The sequence below is a fragment of the Lissotriton vulgaris genome, chromosome 12 (genome assembly GCF_964263255.1).
Source record: "Lissotriton vulgaris chromosome 12, aLisVul1.2, whole genome shotgun sequence".
NCBI classification, from domain to species: Eukaryota; Metazoa; Chordata; class Amphibia; order Caudata; family Salamandridae; genus Lissotriton; species Lissotriton vulgaris.
The window spans coordinates 644178794-644198891 of record NC_141700.1 but is presented as its reverse complement, the minus strand read 5'-3'; the positions used below and the strand labels follow the sequence as shown (position 1 = coordinate 644198891).

The 20098-nt window shown below is 44.0% G+C and overlaps 1 protein-coding gene across 1 annotated transcript; it reads left to right on the top strand.

Annotated features, from left to right (window-relative positions):
* Positions 1-11800: 11800 nt before the first annotated feature.
* On the top strand, positions 11801-19387 carry IL17C (interleukin 17C). Its single transcript, XM_086946539.1, has 3 exons — positions 11801-12003; positions 13865-14235; positions 17736-19387. Exons 1-3 carry the CDS (start codon positions 11986-11988, stop codon positions 17974-17976), a joined length of 630 nt encoding a protein of 209 aa, XP_086802665.1. The 5' UTR covers positions 11801-11985; the 3' UTR covers positions 17977-19387.
* The last annotated feature ends 711 nt before the right edge of the window (positions 19388-20098 follow it).

Here is a 20098-nt window from a genome sequence, read left to right as displayed (position 1 = left end):
TAGAAGGGCCTCGTGCATTCCCTTAAGTAAATTAGAGGGGACACGCGCATTCCCTTTTGTCCCAGGGCCTCCCAAATCTTAGAACCGGCCCTGCCGGACAGTAACGGCCCATTTAAAGCACTGCATACACCCAGTTTATGAGGGCTAACAGTGTGCACTCAGCTAGTGCCAATCAGCGCGCGAGGGAAGAAGTCTGTGGCACTCGGGACTTTCAGACTTCACAACATTACTGATAACAGAGATGAAGTGTTACACATCTGAGTTACAGTTCACTGAGAAGGTTTACATCAGAATAAGAGTGCCTTTACTAACAGGCAAGAGGAAATCGCTCTATTGTAATTGAGCTGTGGCGAACTGATTTAGTTCCTCTCCGTTGCTGAGCACCTGTGCTCCCCCTGCTGGGCAGGATGGGTCTATGCAGCCGGTTCTACCAGGGCTGAGGCAGCATATGTCATCAGTGCTGAAGTGTGTGAAAAAGAACCGCCAAGAGGAGCATGCTTATTCCTCAGTGGCGCGAACTGATTATATTTGATTACGTCTGTAATTTGTACGTGAACCTGAAATATACAAAAACTCTCTCACGCAGTCTCCGTCTATTATGATATAATAATGACGTCATATTTCTATACAGTGTTCATGAAACTCTTGCGCCATTTCTAAGCGCGGAGAAACAACAGATGTTACCATCACAAAATATAACGGGGCTCAGTTTGCCGACCTTGGAAGATTGAAAGGCTAGGGCTGCCCTGCCGGAAACAGAAATTCAGGCCTTCGCTCGCTGCAGATGTTAAAGGCCAGTCTTAACCATACATGCCAATTGGCCCGATTCAGGCAGGAGACGACCAAATTTTCAAGCCCAAAATTGCTTTATTTTAGCTGTTTCCCGCCTAAAATTGCATTTTCTACAATAGAAGTCAATGGGGAATTTTCATTCTCCCGATTTTTTATTTTAAATCTCCCACCTCCCTGTCTTAAAATGTTGGCATGTATGGTCTTAACTCACTGACACATGTTGGGGGCCAGAGGTCGCTTGCGCAGCGCCCAGGGTTAAGTCAGGACCTGCAGAGATCTCAGGAGAGGGAGGGGGGAACGTACAGCTCTATTGGGGTCCTCACGCCGCTGTCGGCGAGGGTGGTTCCCAAGAGAAGAATGCTCGGATAAACGCTTTCCAGTGAATCATGAGCGATGGAGACCTTCTTGAAGTAGAAAAGCTCGTGGGTGATGATGAGTGACTGGGCGGAGCACAGAAGAGAGACCATACTGCCCAAACCAATGGTTCTCAACCTTCTGACTTCTGTGGACCCAGGGCCGGACTGGGAACCAAAAACCAGCCCTGGCACTTGGGGGGGTTGGGGGTGCCGCGGAGCTCTTTGTCGGGGCCAGTTTTCGCCCGATTTTGGTACAGGGCAGATTTTGCAGTTAGGCTGCAAAAAAGGCCCTGTAACAAAAACAGCCCCCAGGGGCCCAAAACCGGCGCCCACCCGTGCGGCGCACCGGAAGATTGCCTGGTGCCCGCTATGGCCAGTCCGGCCCTGTGTGGACCCCACTGAATAATTACTGAAATCTGGGAAACCCAACTGAGTCATTATTGGAAGCTGGAACCACACCACTTATGCAATTTCTATGATTTGAACATCAAAACAATACACAGGAATACAGAAACAAGTATACACTAAACAAATACTCAATATTTTGTTTAATTCACAATCAGATATAGAAAAAGTTTTACAATTTGAAATGTTGCTTTTCTATTACTATATACTTTATTAATTTTCATGTACTCACTTTTATATTATTTAATTTTGTATAACAAGTCGCGGATCCGCCGAGGTCCTCAGACCGCAGGTTAAGATCCACCGGCCTAAACTATAGAGCGAACAACTCCCTTGGAGTTTCAAGGGTATATTGAGAGGTAAAAAAAGATAATTGTACCTAGATGGGTGAAAACAAGGGGAGGCTGAGAGCCACAGCAGTGATGCAGCCTTGCCAAGTTTCCCAGGTTCATGTATGATGAGGTGCAGCAGGTGTAAATATAAGGGTTCCCCTGTTATTGGCTGTGTTCCTAAGTCAAGGATATAGATACAATTGTATAAGAAAATACTTAGGCAACAATTTAAATGAGGGCATTTAAAATGTAAATACAAAAACCTGAATCATGATAAGCAATGAAGTCTATTTGTTTGTATCAAAGGAGAAGGGGAAAATTCATCCTAAATATACTTTTCAATAATTACATCAAACAAATTCATTAAAAAATGCATTAGAACATGCTTCTACATTGAATGTGGTGAAACAGCCCAGTTACTCAATCACACTTATGCATTCATCCTTCAATAGTTTGATGTATAGGTTATTTGCAGAATTCAATTTTATATAAACTTAGCGAGCCTATTGAATATTCTTATTTACATCTCGAATGCACAAATGCCTTCATCTTTATATTTATATGTGAATAAGATGAACGTTTTTTATGTACAATAACCATTATTTTTATGGGAATAGACAGGTCACAGCCGTTTCGTCTATGAACAAAGTTAATAGGAACTCATTTTTCATTTTCATCATGGCTTTTTGAACTTGAACTACGAGCGTTTCGGCTTAACAGCCTTCATCAGAAAGCCATGGTAACTGGAAACCAGCCCCTTCATGGCACTTCCAGATCAGGGGTAGTCTTTAAATGAGGCGTTTGTATCCCACAGGACCAGGGCTTTAAGTGAGCTGGGTCGCAAGGGGTCTGAGTACCGGCAATTTTTTAAAAGGGGCCTCAAAACGGGTCTCTATCGGGCTCTGTTTTGTGCCCTGGCACAGGCGGTCTGTTGTTTTCCAGACTTCAGTGACAGCAGGCACATCGATGTGCGCTGCTCACACTGCTCAGTGCTCACTTCTCACTAGTGGAGAAGTTACGGCACGACATAAAGGGAAGGGAAATCCTTGCTTTTTACATCTCTCGTGTCTGCTTTTTTAAACACACGACTCAGAGCGCTGGTACGAGTGAGGGAGCCCTATTGAACAGCGCATACTGCAAATTGCCACTTATCTTTTTGAAGGTCAGGAATAGCAACATTGTTATGGTGTCACCAGGGCTCTAAGTGGAAGCTTTTTCACTTTCTATGCAAATCTAGTTGCTGCTTTTTTGTCTTATGCAACTAACAACCATTGACAAAGACGATAGTCCTGACTTGTTGTAGGTATTTTGTTACTTGTATCTTATATCTAGATGTAATGACAGAAACAGCAAAATACAAGTCGGACGGCACACTATGCTAACCACAGACTTTTAAGCTTATGTGTTAAGCCACGCCCCTAATTACATTGGCCACGCCCCTTTGAGAGACCCCCCCGTTTTTTCATCCCATTTAAAGCCCTGCACAGGACCAAAGTTCCTACAATGTGGAGGATGGGTTGTGTTCGTATGGGAGCTTGTTATATTATATTCTTAATCAGTCCTACTCATGGCCCGGCTCATAACGAGTGTCTCCAGCAAGGTTATAAAAAATGTTGAATCAAAAGCGTAAGCCGCATAACATGATCATGTGTTCACGTCCGAGTATCCTGACGCGGTCTAAACGACCTCCCTCTCAGTACCGTGGTTTTGGTATAATCCGGCTGGCGAGACCCCTCTATCTGGTAACTAAAATTTGGACAGCAAACAAGTCTTGTTTGCTGTCCAAATTTTAGTTGCTGGAGACACTCGTTATGAGCCGGGTCATGAGTAGGACTGATTAAGAATATAATACAACAAGCTCCTATACGAACACAGTCCATCCTCCAGATTGTAGGAGCTTTGGTCCTGTGTGATATGAACGCCTCATTTAAAGACTACCCCTGATCTAAAAACGTCATGAAGGGGCAGGTTTCCAGTTACCATGGCTTTCTGATGAAGGCTGTTAGGCCGAAACGCGCGTAGTTCAAGTTCAACAAGCCATGATGAAAATGTTGTTCCTATTAAGTTTGTTCATTGACGAAACAACTGTGACCTGTCTATTCCCATAAAAATATTGGTTATTGTACATGAAAAATGTTCATCTTGTTCACGTATGAATATATAGATGGAGACATTTGTCCTTTCGAGATATAAATAAGAATATTCAATAGGCTCGTTAAGAGTATATAATATTGAATTCTACAAATAACCTTTACATCAAACTATTGAAGGATGAACGCATAAGTGTGATTGAGTAACAGGGTAGTTTCGTCCATATGGAAGCATTTTTTAATGAATTTGATGCAATTATTGAAATGTACATTTATGATGAGTTTTTCACTTCTCCTTTGATACAAATAAATAAACTTCATTGCTTATCGTGATTTGAGTTTTTGTATTTACATTTTAAATGCCCTCATTCTAAAGTGTTGCCTAAGTATTTTCTTATACAATTAATGAGGCGCTGCATTCCAGTTTTTTATTTGACTTCTGCTACTTGTGGTCTTGTTTGTTGCTTTATAAAACCAGAACTTCAAGCCCGGAATTCAAAGAAAAAAAACCTGGAATGTAGCAGCTCATCACGCAAAGACCTGGCAAACATGGCAGCCATGGTGAAGACTGCCTTTGAGGGATGGATACATGTGGGATTTTCAGGATATTCTCATGCCATAAATGTTCATGCTATGACTCTAAACAGAATTCAGTTACATTGTCAGTGGTGGTCCTGAAAATCTAGCATGGATTCATCTCTCCTGCTCCTCCAGATGTCAGTACAAACCTGGCTTATGTCATCTGTATTGGGGTGTGGCCTTTGGGTGCCCATCGTTGGCCACAAATCACATCAGCCACGCAACGTAAATTGGTTTAAAAACACAAACCTAACAGTAAACAACCATTAGGAAGCCAGAGAGGCAGAGGGTTCCACTGACGTCCAGGAAAAAGGGAACCTGACAGATCCCTAAGATTTGCATGTTCCGCTGACACTATGACCACATCACAAGCTTCCATTGGAAGCACAGTGTCGTAATCAGGGCTGGACTGGACGCCAAAAGCAGCAATGGAACAGGTTTATTTCCTCTCCCTTAGTGCACCGAGCAAGGGAGATTAGCAAAGGGAGTCCAACCCTCTCCAGGAGGGAGCAATTCTTCCCTCAAGATTTATTGGGGAGTTATATCAGACATGTATATGGGATGGTCAGGGATAGACTGGTTTAGAAATGAAATTATGCATTTTCCTCTTTTGGGCCAGGCAGAGCATTAAAGGCCACTCTGTGATAAAAGCCGGGGAGGGTAGATCACATAAAAGTGCAAAAAATCAACAAATCCAACATGCACAGTTCAATCAGAAGGTAACATTTCTAGCCAGCTTAATTTTATATTTGTTTGATTGATTTGTGTGTACACCGTAGAGGGGTGAAATCATGCAATACGACACTCATTAGACATCGCCTTTATGGTGTTGCACAGATTTTCTTCACATTTCTGGTGGAAGGTGGAAACGCCCTCCCATCATTCCTGACAAGTGGTCTGATGTCCTGACGGTGACATTCAACCATGTTTTGTTTCTCAACACCGTAACACAAGCAACCCATGATGGGTTGGGATGCTTCCCAGAGAGATTGCCAGAGGTTAGACTTATTGCAAGTATCCTCCCATCAAACAATGGTAAATGATATGCCCAGACGTGGGTCCCTTGCTCACTGGAGCCAAGCTACACCTGAGTAAAGAGCCACAATCAGGGTGGAACCGGTCTTGGGTTGCTTGTGTTCTGGTTCAGAGAGGAACTAGCTTGGCAGTTGGGGCTGGACTACTCCTATTGGAACAGGGTCAAGACTGATTTGCATATGCGGAGTCTAATCTGAGGTGGCATGATGAGCAAAATAATGATGGATTGGAATGCTACCTGAAGTGATTGCTACCGGTTTGACTTATTGCAAGCATTCCTCCAATCATGTTTGGTGTGTTGGATGTAAAGCCCTAAGTAACCAAGGGTATGCCCAGACATGGGTCCCTTGCTCGCTGTGCCACTGGAACCAAGCTACACCCAACTGAAGAGCTACAATTAGGGCGAAACCGGTCTTGGGGTGCATATGTTGTGGTTCAGAGAGGAACTGGTTTGGCAGTTCGGACTGGACTGCTGCTATTAGAGCATGGTCAAGACTGATTTGCATATGGCTGGGTCTAATCTGAGGTGGTGTGGTGGACATAAGAACAATGGGTTAATGCTATCCAGAGCGATTGCCAGTGTATAGATTTATTGCAAGGATCCTCCCATCAAGGTTTGTGTGTTTGTTGTTGCTACGTACAGCACTACTGATGCAGCGTTTTTTAAATGAATAAATGTGTTGAAATAAATATAGTTGTAGGCTCATACTTAGAACGGGAAAAGTTAATCTACAACTCCCAGAAGCAGACTGAAAATCACCATCATGACATGGACCAGATGAAAACTAAAGCCCACTCGACACTCTCTTTTCTCCCTAAGGATGCTCCTGAACGTAGCCAAGCTTTCACAAGTGGGAGAAAGGGGATTCTATTCGGCACAAAGATGCCCAGTGGCTCTGTGTCCTCTGTGACACAATCACCTACACCTGACTCTTCAGCCAAATGGTATTTTATATTTTGGAACTTGTAATTTTGATTGTTTTAAGTGTGGCCCCCAGGTCTTTAAGTGGGCCGGGTCTCTCCGGGTCTGAGCACCGGCAGCTTTTTGAAGGAGGCCTCGAAACAGGTCTCTATCAGGCTCTGTTTTGTGCCCTGGCACAGGCGGTCCATTTTTTCCCGACTGCAGTGACAGCAGGCACATCGATGTGCACTGCTCACACTGCTCACTTCTCACTAGTGGAGAAGGTACTGCATGATGTCATTGCAGGTGAGTGTTATGGGGGAAGGGAAATCCTTTAAAGAGAGTCATTTTCTCTCTAGATTTCCCTTCTCTTTTTGAAACTCAAAAGCAGCAACATTCTTGTGGTGTCACCAGGGCTTTAAGTCGAAGCTTTTTCAATATTATAAACAAGCCATAGTTGCTGCTTATTTATCTTATGCAACTAACAACCATTGACAAAGCCAATAGTCCTGACTTCTTGTAGCTATGATGTTACTTGTTGTATCATATATCTGGATACAATGACAGAAACAGCAAAACACAAGTCGGGCAGCACACTATGCTACACACAGATTTTTAGCTTAAATGTTTTTAAGCCACACTCTTAATCACATTGGCCACGCCCCTGTACGAGACCCCCCCAGTGTTTCCATCCCACCTTAAGCCCTGGTGGCCCCCCAGTCCCAGCATGTAAGATGATGTGGTCTAGAAAGCCATTCTTGGAAAAGGCCACCAATAGTGACACTTGGCCAACAACTGTGTAGATATTCAACAAGCGTGTGTACATAATTCAGTTAGTCGAAAACGGTAAGCACTTTCATAGTAACCTACTAAAGAGTGCTTTTCACCAAACGATGATTCCGTTTATTACAAGTACTTGAAATCAGACGTGTGTTTTACAAATTTAAATCAAACCAGCTTCTTGCTGTAATCAATTATTTTCTTTGTTTAACAAAAGATATACAACCTAAAACAATAATTAAAGGCACGAGGCAAAACAAACGCATACATGTTTTTTATTTTGGCTCCAAGCAGTACATTTATACTCTTGGGACTTTGCTATCAACTCAAAAACAAAATGTCTTGACTTTATGACCACATTTTCAAAAGAATATTAAAATATTTAGGTTGGCTTCTCCCCACATACCATGTCCAACCTCATCCGCTCTATCCGTCGGTGTCTCCACACAGTCTTCCGAACTGTCTAGTTTGGAAGACTGTGTGGAGACACCGACGGATAGAGCGGTGCTCCTCTTAACCTGAGCTGCTTCCAGGTGGGGTGAAGCGCTATCACCACTACAAATGGTATGTGGTGGAGTATGATACCTGAAAATTGCAGGTGATATTGATTTTAATTTTTCACTTTATAAGCAGTAGTTACCATCAGGTCCTGAAGAAAGCATCGGAACTATTCCATTCTAATGCTGAAACATGTCGACCAATTGCTTACAGATATTTTGTTAAATCTGTATTTTCACACTATATATATTCTTTTAGGTTTGGACAACTGAGAGATACCATTAAAATTAAAAATCTACTCAGTTGATCCAATTTTAACTTTATTCACTTTGTTTTTCACTCACTTTTTTTGCACTGCTTATTTAGTAGCCACAAAAATAAAACATATCTACATTTATAGTAACACCACCTTTTCTTGATAACACAGACTTTTAGGAACTACACATAGCCTTGAGAACATCAGTAGGCTGTGTTGTGTTGTCTTGTCTCCTGGGCAAGGAGAACCCAAATGATGTTAAAAAGGGTGGTACAGAACGGCTACTGATGGGAATATTTGCCCATGCCCTTGAGTCTCAACTCAGCAATCATATGTCACACTTGTTTGCACTTTGGGTTTCCATCATTCTGTTTGTACTATGCTGAGGTCCGTTTCCACAGTTGAGTCACATGGTGTGTTGACCCCTAGATACTAATTGTGTTAGGGACAGCCTGCCACTCCGGAACCCATAAAGGATTCGTGCTGAAAATTAGTATAGTATAAATATGAAGTAATTTGAGTAGTGGATATGTTATTCAGTTATTTGGGTAGTATATTAGTATAGTTGAATATGGAGTTGGAGAAGTGAACATGTTAGTCTGTTAATTTTGAATGAAAAGGATAGTGGAGGGAAATAAGAGTGAAGGGTTTTTTTTTTAGGTCTTAGCAGTAGGAGGAGGCTTTTGGATGAGTAAAAAGGAGTTTTGGAGGGGGAGTCAGAGGGAAGAGTTTATAAAGGTTTGTTTTAGGGGATCCAATGGATGAGAGGCGGTTAGAAGAGAGGTGCTGTATTGCTGTATCTGTGTTAGGTGTGGTGGAAGAGTGAAAGCTTGGCATTGGAGTTTGTTCCTTTGTGTGGTTTGAAAGGTGGGTAAATGTTTGTATTTTGTGATGGTAAGTATTATGAGGTGTTGCACTTTGAAGATGTTGTTGTGCTGGTGTGTGTGATATGTTTTGATTTTGAGGAGTAGTGAAAAGGGGTGCTGATGTATATGTTTCATGCAATGGATTTGGTTGTATAGTATTGTTTGTGAGAGGAGGTTGTGATGTAGAGGGGTGGTGATGTGTTTATGAGTAGAGTGTATGTTGTGTGTAGGAGGGAATGAAGTAGAGGTGAGAGTGTTTATCTTAGACTGGTTGGTTGCAGGAGTTACAACGTGTGGTGGTGTGCAGTGTGTGTGTTGTGCGTTAGTGTTATTATGGTAGAAGGGAGAGGAGGGTGTTTGTTGGACAACAGATGGAAGGATGTATATTTTTGTTAGTGATAAAAGGTGGTCTGTTAAGTGTAATTACAGCAGGGAGAGTGTGTCTGAATGGGATGTAGTTGTGTATGGTGTTGATTGGCGTTGTGTTAGTGATGAGTGTATTGGTTAGTGGTATAGGATAGAGTTGTGTACTGTTTGTAGGTGATGGTGGATATGTGTGGTAGTTGGGATAGTAGGGTGTGCAGATGTGGATTGGTTGGGTTTGTGGTGCATGCTGGTACAATAATCTGTGCATAGTGTTGTGCGTGGTGTACCTTTGGTGTGAGTGTGTTGCTCTGTTTGTGGATGTGGATGGTGTGGGCTGGGAGTTGCTGAGTGAGAAAATGGGCAGGATTTCTGACCCTAGTCCCAACCAGTCTCGAACAGGCTCAAACAGGCAACTGCCCTTGTCCTCTCCGCCCTTAGCAGGATTGAACAGGCAACTGCCCTTGTCCTCTCCGCCCTTAGCAGGATCAAACAGGCAACTGCCCTTGTCCTCTCCGCCCTTAGCCTCTCCGCCCAGGCTGCCTTTTTTATAGCCCTAGTAATCAGGTGACCCCTTCAGCCAATGGCCAATGGCCCTAACACTATCCAATCACAACACTAGCCCTAAAATCTAGAACCAATAGGAGACCAGGACCTTACAGCCAATGTTATCCCTAGTCCAAGCACCCAATCAGTTAAAAAACCCTGATCGCTACGTCCAATAAAGGTTCTAGCCCTACCAGTAGTCCGAACCTAAGTCCAAGCAACCAATGGCACAGGTAGCCCTAGTCCCTACCTCCAATACAAAGCCTAACCCTACTCTTCGTCCCAAAACTAGTCGAGCAGCCAATCACACCAGAAGCCCTAGTCGCTACTTCCAATTAAAGATCTAACTCTAGCCCTAGTCCCACAATACTCCCAACAACCAATAACATAGGAAGCCCTAGTCCCTACTTCCAATAGAAATCCTAACCCTAGCCGTAGTCCCAACCCTACAATGATTGAATCACAGACCCAGAAACCAATAAGAACCCTCAAATACCCAACCAATGAGCACATTAACCCTAATCCAATAGAAAACACCAGATACAACCACCAATCAGTGTACACATGTACCAATCACTAGCAGATCATATAATGTCCCAGACACCTCAGACAAGGTTTGCTGGCCAGGGAATTGGAAGCTGCTTTTCCTGTTCAGAATCTCCTAGGAGACAGACAGGCTCAATCCACACTTTGGATGAATCAGGGAAAGACCGCACTAACTTGAAATCTAACAATAATGTTTGAATAAAACTTTACTCCCTCTGCTGGCCAAAAAACGAAGTGCACAGGCCCTAGTAAACACAGTTTAAACAGCTCACAGAAGCACCCTCTGATGTAGAATATCCTTGTTGCTGGGGGGGCAGGGGGGGCTGGTTTCACTGGCTTGTGAACACAAAATGGTGGCTGGGGTGCACTGTTTTAACATACAGGTCTTAGCAAAGAGCAAAGGAGACATTTGAAGGGAAAACAGATTTGTCACCAAGGAGTGAGAGGGATAAACTACAGAGGTTGTGGGAGTTGTAGCATTTTTGTGCTTCAATTGGGCTAACAGACCAGGGTTCAGTGGATTATACAAGGACTGAATATACGGGGCTCAACTACTAGGAGTGACCTGGCTATGGCCCAAGAGGATGTGGCTTAACGGCCAGATCAGCCGACTTTGAAGCTGCGGATCCAGGTTCGTGTCTGGCTCCAGGCACAACATCAGTGTGAATCTGGGCAAATCACTTAATCTACCCGTGCCTAAAAAACACAGGAGTGCGTCCCTCCATAATGCAACTGGTGCTCATGTACAGCGCTTTGATATCTTCGGGTCAGTTCAAAGCAATATAAAAACTGCAACAACAAAAAAAGATAAGTGGCTGAGGTGGGATTCGAACCCGTGCAGCCAGAGTAAAAGTCTCTTACCAGGAGGTCACGGGCAAGCAAAAATAAAATGTAGTAACAGCGATTAAGATTTATTCAAGCATTTCTAGCCATCACTTTATGCTCTCTGTCTAGCCACTGCTATCGACCACTAAATTGTTTTATTAAACAATCATAACACCTGTGTGTTATCATTAATATAATAACACTTGTGTCTATCCTCATAGAGTGCCGTGGCCGAAAGAATTTACCTTTTCCGGCAGAAAATACCTGTGACAAAGTGCTAAATAAACCTTTTCTGTCACATTAATAAAAACTCTCACTTAACGTTACCAGTCAAGGGTTGTAAAAATCAAAACAAAAAGTAAGCTCGCGCGCTGAGCGTCTCGTGGCCTCACCTGGGGAACCTGGCTGGCTGGCACGCGGGCGCTGCACGGCTCACCTATGAGGAAGTGCCTGTAAATAAAGGCCCGACTTCCTTTTACGACACAGGCCACCAAAAAAAAGGAGGGGAAGGAAGAGGTGCAGGCTATTTTACACCTTTGGATTTTCCGATGAGGGCAGGAGCTTCCACAGGCAGGTATAAAAGGCAGAGGCGGCCTGCTCCAGAGGCATGCACACAGTCTGAAGCTCAGCCAAAAGAACAGAGCAAAAGAGGAAAGGCAGATCTGCCTGCTGTGGCTGCACGTGCTGAAGGAGTCTGGGAGGCGAACTCAGACAGAGGTGGCAAACAGCTGTCGCTGCTGAGATCGGCAGTGGAATCCAGAGATACAGGGAGACAGAAAAGCATCCCTGAACCAGACAACAGCCCTCGCTCTGCAATGTATTCATCCGCCCTGGTAAGTGGTACACACGTTTTCTGTGAATTTGAATATACAGGTGCAGTGGGCAGGGTGGTCCGAAGGCATCACGTGTCTGCTAAAAAGGGAATTTCTATGTTTTTTTCAAATAATTTTAGGGCCCTATATTTGGCTGCTGGCAGGGTTTTTTTCAGTGGATGTAAATTAAAGACGATGTAGAGAACATGATTTGCACAAGATCACACAATTTGGCCATAGTGGGAAAAGCCAGGATCGGATCAGTTTCCAAGAAGACTACTAGCCCTTAGCAACGAATGCACGAAGTGCAGTTCCCCTGGAGGAGCTCCTGCATAGAATATGGGCATCAATGTTGATTAAAAAGCTCCTTTTAATAGAGCAAGCAGTGATCATTTCTTTGCAGCTTTTAAAATGTAGGCCTCTTGCACATGTTTTGTAAGGCATCTCCTTCTTTTTCAAAATAACCCCCTGAGTAGCACTTTAAGACTTACACAATGTTTTGTCAGCACTTTTTAGTAATTGGTACATGAGGCCAGAGAGATTGGTCACTGTAGTCTGCACATGGATGTGGCAGAACAATCCAAGTGTGTGCCAAATACATTCTTCTGTGTCGACCTTGCATATGGTGACCAAATCTCTACTTGACACAGAGAAATCTTGTTCTATTTCTCAGTTTCATATAACAACCTATTGCATTCTGGGAGTTGTAGTCTTTGTTTGCATATATTTAAACAGTTGAACTAAAGGCACAAATTAAAATGGTTTGCAAAATGATAGGCCAGAACTGTTCACATGAGGTCCATGGTAGTATGGCAGCTTCTGGTAACCCAAATCCATTGCATAGGGGTGGCAATGAAGTCTTGGCTACTTCTGCTGTTTTCAGTGATAAAGGTAGGGTGATGCAGTTATGGCTGATTGTGCTGTTGTTATTCCATATGAAGGGCAATCAAACTATGCCTCCATCTGTTTTCACTAGCCTAGAAATGCCAGTGAAGCTATGGCTTCTTCCGGTAGGAGCGGAAATGACTGCTTGGGTTGTCTAGCATAGCTTTGCCACCAAGGCCTGGTATTGTGCATGGGGCCCCATCCAACCAAAGTAGTGGCCCATTTAAGGGGGGCTTTGCCAGGAGAATACTGTACATATAGCTGGTGTACATCTTCTATGCCAAAGCTTAGGGAGTAGCTCTAAGGGGGGTGACAGGAAGTTACATAATATCTCAGCCGACTGTGGTCTACAGGTTTGGTTGGCGCTTTTCTACGTAGACGAGGACTCTAGGTTTGGGTGGAAAAAGGCCTTTCCTCAACACGTGGGTTTTGTGAGAGACTGACAGGGCTAGGTAGGTTAATTCACATGAGGCTCTACTTTGGCCCAAGTGGACTGCAAGTTATAAACCCAAGATGTGACCGGCTGAGCCCCAAACCTATTAGCCCTTTACAAGCCCAAAGTGAGTGAGGCCTTCTCCTAATTTCACACAAGGTCAATCTGCCTCTGGCCATCACTGGAAGTACCTAGTGTGAAGAATGCGCTCTATAGAGCCTGTTCACGAAGGCATATCAGAGTATGTAAATACTTGCTCCCAACGCACTGTTTTACATACTCCTACATTGCTTTGTGAAATGGCCCCCAAAACACCTAAAAAGACAATATTCAGTGGATATCCATACACAATTCATTCAAATATAAAGGGCTCTGCCCTCTTTGCACTTTTACTAACAGGGAGTTGGACATTTTGGGTCGATTCACAAAGGCATGTAAAAGTATGTAAAAGACTACTCCTGTAGTACTGCTTCCCATACTCATAAATGTTTTGTAAATTGGTTCCTAGATGTGTGAGACTCTAGGGGCTAACTCTGTATGCTCTTCCCATATCTCTTTCTCCAGTGGTTCCTGTGCGCACTCGTCCTAGTCTGCCTACAACGCTGCGAGGCAAGCAGGAAGCACGGAGGGAAACACCATCCTCATCACCACCACCAGCACCAGCACCAGCCGCAACAGGAGCAATCCCCACCGCAGTGCTTCACCAAGGAGCAGCTAAGTGACATGCCGGACAACTGGATGCAGCGATTCAGCGGGAGCCCACTGAAGTGGGACAGTTACAACGCGGTGACTATGGTTTCACACCTGGAGAAGATGCAGGGGGACACGAAGAGGCGCCGAAGGAACACCGGCAAAAAGTGTCCATCCTTCAAGTTCATCTCGCAGGAGGACCCCAAAGCCCACAGCGAACGCTCCCTCTCGCCCTGGAGATACCGGTAAGAGCCCAATCCAATCGCGCCAACCTACAGTCTAACAAGATAGCCCCACCATGAACAATAGGGGTAGTCAATACAAGGGGGTCATGTTTAATCAAATCCCTTAAAATTAAAATCTAATTCACGCCTGACAGGAATATTTTGGGCCTCCTATGTAGTCGGGAATAACGTGCAGAAAGGTTCTATAACTCCTAAATGTTTTGTTTTGTAAGTGAAATCTTCCTGTTTAACACCTTCGCTGCGGCGGCTATTCCGCCGCAGCGCTAAGGGGGCGGGGCGGCCGCGCGGCGTGCCCATGCTGGTGACGGAACCGCTCCGTCACCAGCCTCGATTGAGCTGTGCTCATGACGGAGCGGTTCCGTCATAGCCCCGCCCACTCACTGGAACGCCCAGCGCAGCGCAGGTGCAGCGAGCGGGCCATGACGGAACTGCTCCGTCATCAGCACAGCGCTACCGCGGCTGATGACGGAGCGGTTCCGTCATCAGCATCGAAGGAGATATGGCCTGGAGAAAAATGCCCACAACCTTGGGGCCGAATGCAGTTTGAACAAAACTTGTGAATTTAATTTGGATGCATTAATTTATGCCCAATTTAAAAGTTTACACTTGGAATGAGATCAGGTAGCGTTGAGGCAGTAAGAAGTGATTTAATTAATTAGTTTAGCCATGTTAAGTGGTGTTAGTAATTATGCCACAAAAGGTACTAATGACATGGTGTGCTGTTTTGGCAGATGGTGTGAGAAGCTGTGAAGCTGTAGCTTTCCCCCCAAGTTTATCCTGGCCAATATTACATAAAGATATGTCAATGCGTTAATTTTGCAATATTGATACAGCTTTTTAATGAGGGATGGCAGTAGTGCTACAGCTATTAGGTTTCCTCGTCCCCTTGAGTGCTTGCATTAAACTGTATGAGGGACTACTTTACAACAAAAGACCCCTCTTTCCACTTCTGCTTGCTTCCTTGACGTGTCCCACTCTAATGTGCTGAACCCAGACCTATTGACTTTGCCAATAGCAGGAAAAAAGTCAAGACTTGTATTTGCTTAAGTTTGGTCCAGTATCCCCTGAATTCCCAACAGGTCAGTCCGTATCTATTTGAGAGTTAGTTAAACATTCAAACTCACAGAGTTCTTATATCACTTGGTTTATTAAACCAAATAACTGCATGCGTCTGCGTGCCTCCTGTAAGGCAAAAATGAAATTCCTGGCAGGACTGAGGAGAATAAAATGGAAATAGCTGAGTCGAGTTATAGTGACAGCGCTAAGAAGCAGCATGATTTCGCTCCAAGCACTATATGAAAAGCAGTTACTAAGGGCCATTTGTACTAACTCATTCTCCCATTGACACAGAAGGGATAAAACCCTTTGATACACCTGGCCCTATAATGCTTCACCTGTGACGTCTTGTTCCAGAACCGCGTTAACTATTTATGGGCCCGGTTTCTAGGCTGTTTATCTAGTGGGAAGTTTTGCACAGCGCCACACGCTGGGCACCTCATAGCGCTAAAAGAATATAGATAGGAATGATAGATAAGAACGAGTGTTCCGTTATCAATGGATTCGAGAAAGGGTCCTATATCGAACCCATATTTTTAATGCGTTTTAAGGTTTTGCTTCAACGGACGGCACTGCTCACAGTTAAAAATAGGATGCCGGAGACCGTGAGATGGAGAAAGAGCGCAGCCGAGCATAAAATCCTGGGGTGGAGCACGAGTTTGGGAGTGGGATGGAGCAAGAAGCCTGGGAGCAGGGTGGAGCCTGGGGTGGAGCACGGAGCTGAGTCACATTCGTTCGTTGCTCCAGGGAAGGAAGCAATGCTGCAAGACATGTTAACCGCGCGCTCGGCTCAACCCGTGCACACGCCCTCTTTCGAGCATCTTTCCTTTTACCCACAATGCACTTGCCCATCTGCTTTGAGAATCCCAATTAACTCACAAATGCACAGAAAGTGGTGAGATAGGATACTGCAGTGCCCGCCCAGCTCTTTTACCGGCCTGGCGTAAGTGCAGTGGGGAGAGGATGTGCCGACTTGGACACTGGGGAATGTTCGGAGTCGGCTCAACTTCCTGTGATCCTGGGCAAACCACTTAATCTCCCGAGCCTCAAAACAATGAATTTGACCCTGTTGAATGTAACTGCGGCTCATGTAAAGCGCTCCAATGACTTCGGGTCGAGTTCACGTTATAAAAAAACTCCCAAAAATAAATTAAATAAAGGTAGGAACTACAATTTTTTTTTAAATGTAGAAACTCCTGACTTCTTCTGCCGGGCCGTGGGCCCAAACCACTCCTAGGCCCCGACCGCAAGCCCTTCTGTACGCGATCTTAACTTGTGCCCTGCTGTCCCGACAGCGCGCGGAGCCCTATTGTTTTCTGTCTAGGTTTGCACTATAAAAAAGTCCCAAGGCCACAGACAGATCAGCGACTGCGACTTGCAGAGCTGTAACTTGATCGGCTTTTGTTCCACCGGGCTTTCCCCCGGTGGGCTGGAGCCCTGGGAGGCCGGGTTTGCAAGCCCGGGGCCTCTCCTTGTGCTCAGGTCACTGTCCCTAGAACAATGAGGCGAATTGAAGCAGTCACGGGGGCTTCAAGTGGGAGTGGGTGCAGGGAAAAAGCGATCATTGGGAGAGAGCGAATGAGTGGATTCAACTCATTGGGAGAGAGCGAATGGGTGGATTCAAAGGCAGTTTGCAGGAGGAGATGCAAGGCACGTGGGTGGCTGCTGGAGCATCTTTGCCAAGGCTGCTTTGGGTTCCCCAGTCCGCCCCTGGTGACTCGTCAGATGCCCTGGTCTGAATCTCCGGCTAGGCTTATGCTCCCATCACGGGTAGAACTTAGTCCAGCCTCATCCCGTTCCGCAAACTGCTAAAAACAGATGTATCTCGTCTTTTCCTTCAACAGCTTCATTGTGCCCCATCCCTTTGGTTTTCCTCTCCCACCCTCCTTGCTCCTGTCCTCTGCTTCTAAACCATAAAGTAAATATGACTTGCCATACTGATTATGCTGTTTTGGTGCTTGATATGAAACTGTTAATTGTATGGTGACTGTTGAATGTAAATTGCCTAATTGCCTCTAGGTGCTGTTGCTTTTTGTAAGAACGTGACATAGATATATAAATAGATAAAAAAAAATGTTTATTAAGACTGTTTGTTGTCTTTTAAGCACACAAAACCTAAAAACAACACAATATAAAATATGGCAATAATCACTAAACTACTATATACATACAATTCGTCACGTAAAACATTTCTAAAAATGACCCATATGTGCCTTGATTTATATTGTGTTGTTTTAAAATGTTGTGTGTTGAAAAGACCATAATATTAATAAATTCATATTTCATGAAAGAAAGTCACAACATACCCAAAGCATCTTCTTTGCGTCGGCTACACAAGGCCTTGACATATACATTTTAGTGCATATGTCAGTACTTTCTGCGCTTACATTCCGCACTATCCCCACAAAATAGCTCAAAATTGCATTTTTTAATCTTTTCTCCAGAATCGATGTGGACGAGAACCGTTTCCCTCAAAAGTTGGCCTTTGCTGAGTGCCTGTGCCACGGTTGCATCAACACCCGGGATGGAGAAGAATCCGCCGCTCTGAACTCGGTGGTCCTGGAACAGACCATGATGGTTCTCCGGAGGAAGCCGTGCCCACACTCGCCAGCTACGTTCACCTTCGAGGTGGACTACATCAAGGTCCCAGTGGGCTGCACCTGCGTTGTACCCCGATACGGGTGAAGCAGCCACTGGTGACCCCCACAGAGCTCCTATGGAGTTCAGTACATTGATAGCCAATCCTGTAGTGTGATTGTTCACACACAACCAGTTTGTTTGTTTTAAAACACTTTAAGAAGTCTTTTCACTAGTAGGGACTCTTAGGTCATTGTCTGGTCTGTGGAATAGTAAATTCACGACTAGAATGCAATTCCAGGATATTGGATTTTGGATTATGTAAAGCAATAGCAGATTCATGGTCAATTCTTGTGCCGAAGAATGTAATTCATTCACACAAAGTCAGTTGCATGGCTTTTTAAATAGCGTCTAGTATGGTATTCACCATGCGTCTAAACGCAGTGGCACCTGCTGTTGCATTAAATGCACATAGAAGCCCATTTAGAATTATGTCATGAACTTTGACTAGTCTTACCAAATTCACTTCTTCACCCGACACATGTTAATGTGCGATACTGGCCACCATTTTAACATTTCTTTCCACATAATGGCCCATCCCCCTTCCTGGGTTACAAACAGTCATTCAAAATGAAGTTTGATTGACTCCCCATAATGTACAAGACTCCAAAATCTTGATCCTAGAGTTCACAATGACCTTTGGCCTAGCTAGTATGTTGAAGTTATAGTATGGTACTATGCTCTTTTACTGTAAAATGCATTTTTCATGTTTAAATATTTGATAGAACTGCCCTTAACCAAAAAAAAATATATATATATTTAAAATATTTTATATAACATTGAAATAACAATCCTATTTATTATATGGTATATGTATTTTAATTTTTATTAATTATTTGGTGTATGTGCATTAATGATACTGCTTATGTGTATTTCAAATTATTCGTTTTACCGCATAACCAATTGTTTAATTCAGGTACAATGTGCTTAGTTTAACCTCGAACTGCAGAGTCAGCGCAGGAGTTCAGCTGACCAGCATAGGTGGTGAAAACAGTCAGTTTGGAAGTGGGTTTGTTTCTCAAGCGCACTTCCTGCCTGAGGCGCGCGCGCGTCTAACAAACTATTTGAATCGTGGCGCTGTGCCGGGGCAACAACCTGTCTGGAATGCAGCCTGTCCTGCTGGCCAGGCAGAGAAACCGGAAGGCCTAGTCCAATGTGTAAGCACCCGGGAGCTGCGATGATAAAATAGCGAGATAGGGACGAAGATGTGTATTTAATATCTATTTATTATGTATTTATAGTGTATTTATTATAGATCTATTTATTGAAAGGCCCTGCTGATTTAATAGCCTTTAAAACATTGATTTTAAAGAGAGGCAACATGACACATATGTAGAGATTATGTGGCTTTGCGTTACTATTACAAAAGAATATTTTTGTATCTTTATGAAGTGGCAGCGTGTAATTATTTATTGTGTGTAGCTGTGGCATTTAAACACACTTTCTATTTGATTCTGTCTAATTTAATGCACCATGGCATGATTCGTCATTTTGGCTGCTAGCAGTGTCTTGATGGCGAAATGAATTGCTAAATAAATTTTAAAAAAGTTCATTTAATCCCTTTTGTGGTGATGTTTCCTTTTGTAACCATTTTACTGGTTTCCGTCTCAGGTGCACAGTTTCCCAGTTCATGTTACAACCCATGAGGTGTCGGTAGGCACCAAGTCTGTCTCATTTGTTGAAGAGGGATCGGTAGGTTTTCTTGGCCTGCTCTATTCACCTTCTGCAACAGCAGTCTGAACTAGGTCAATTTCTTCAAGGGCCAGAGGCATCTCTGTAACCGAGGCTTCTGGGAGTTGCCAGGTGTGGCCAGGATCACTGAACCATACTCGGGCCACTGACTGACGACCAGCCCCCATTTAATAGTAACGCTTAATCAGTGAAGTAAAAAAGTCCAACATTTTCTTACGTGCCTGCTGCCGAATGCTGGGATTGACGAATTCCATGGCTACCTAGTCTTGATTCCACCTCATGCCTTTTTCTTCCACCATCCCACACTTTTCGTCCCTTTAATTCACTCTTGACGCTGTCTTTCATTCCTCAGTTCTCCTTTACTCAGTGTTTTTCTATATCTCACTTTGTCCTTTTCTGGCTTTCTCCCTCTTGCTCTGGGACAAAGTCTGATTATGAGTGCTGGTGCCCATCACCTACAATCACCAGCACAAATTGA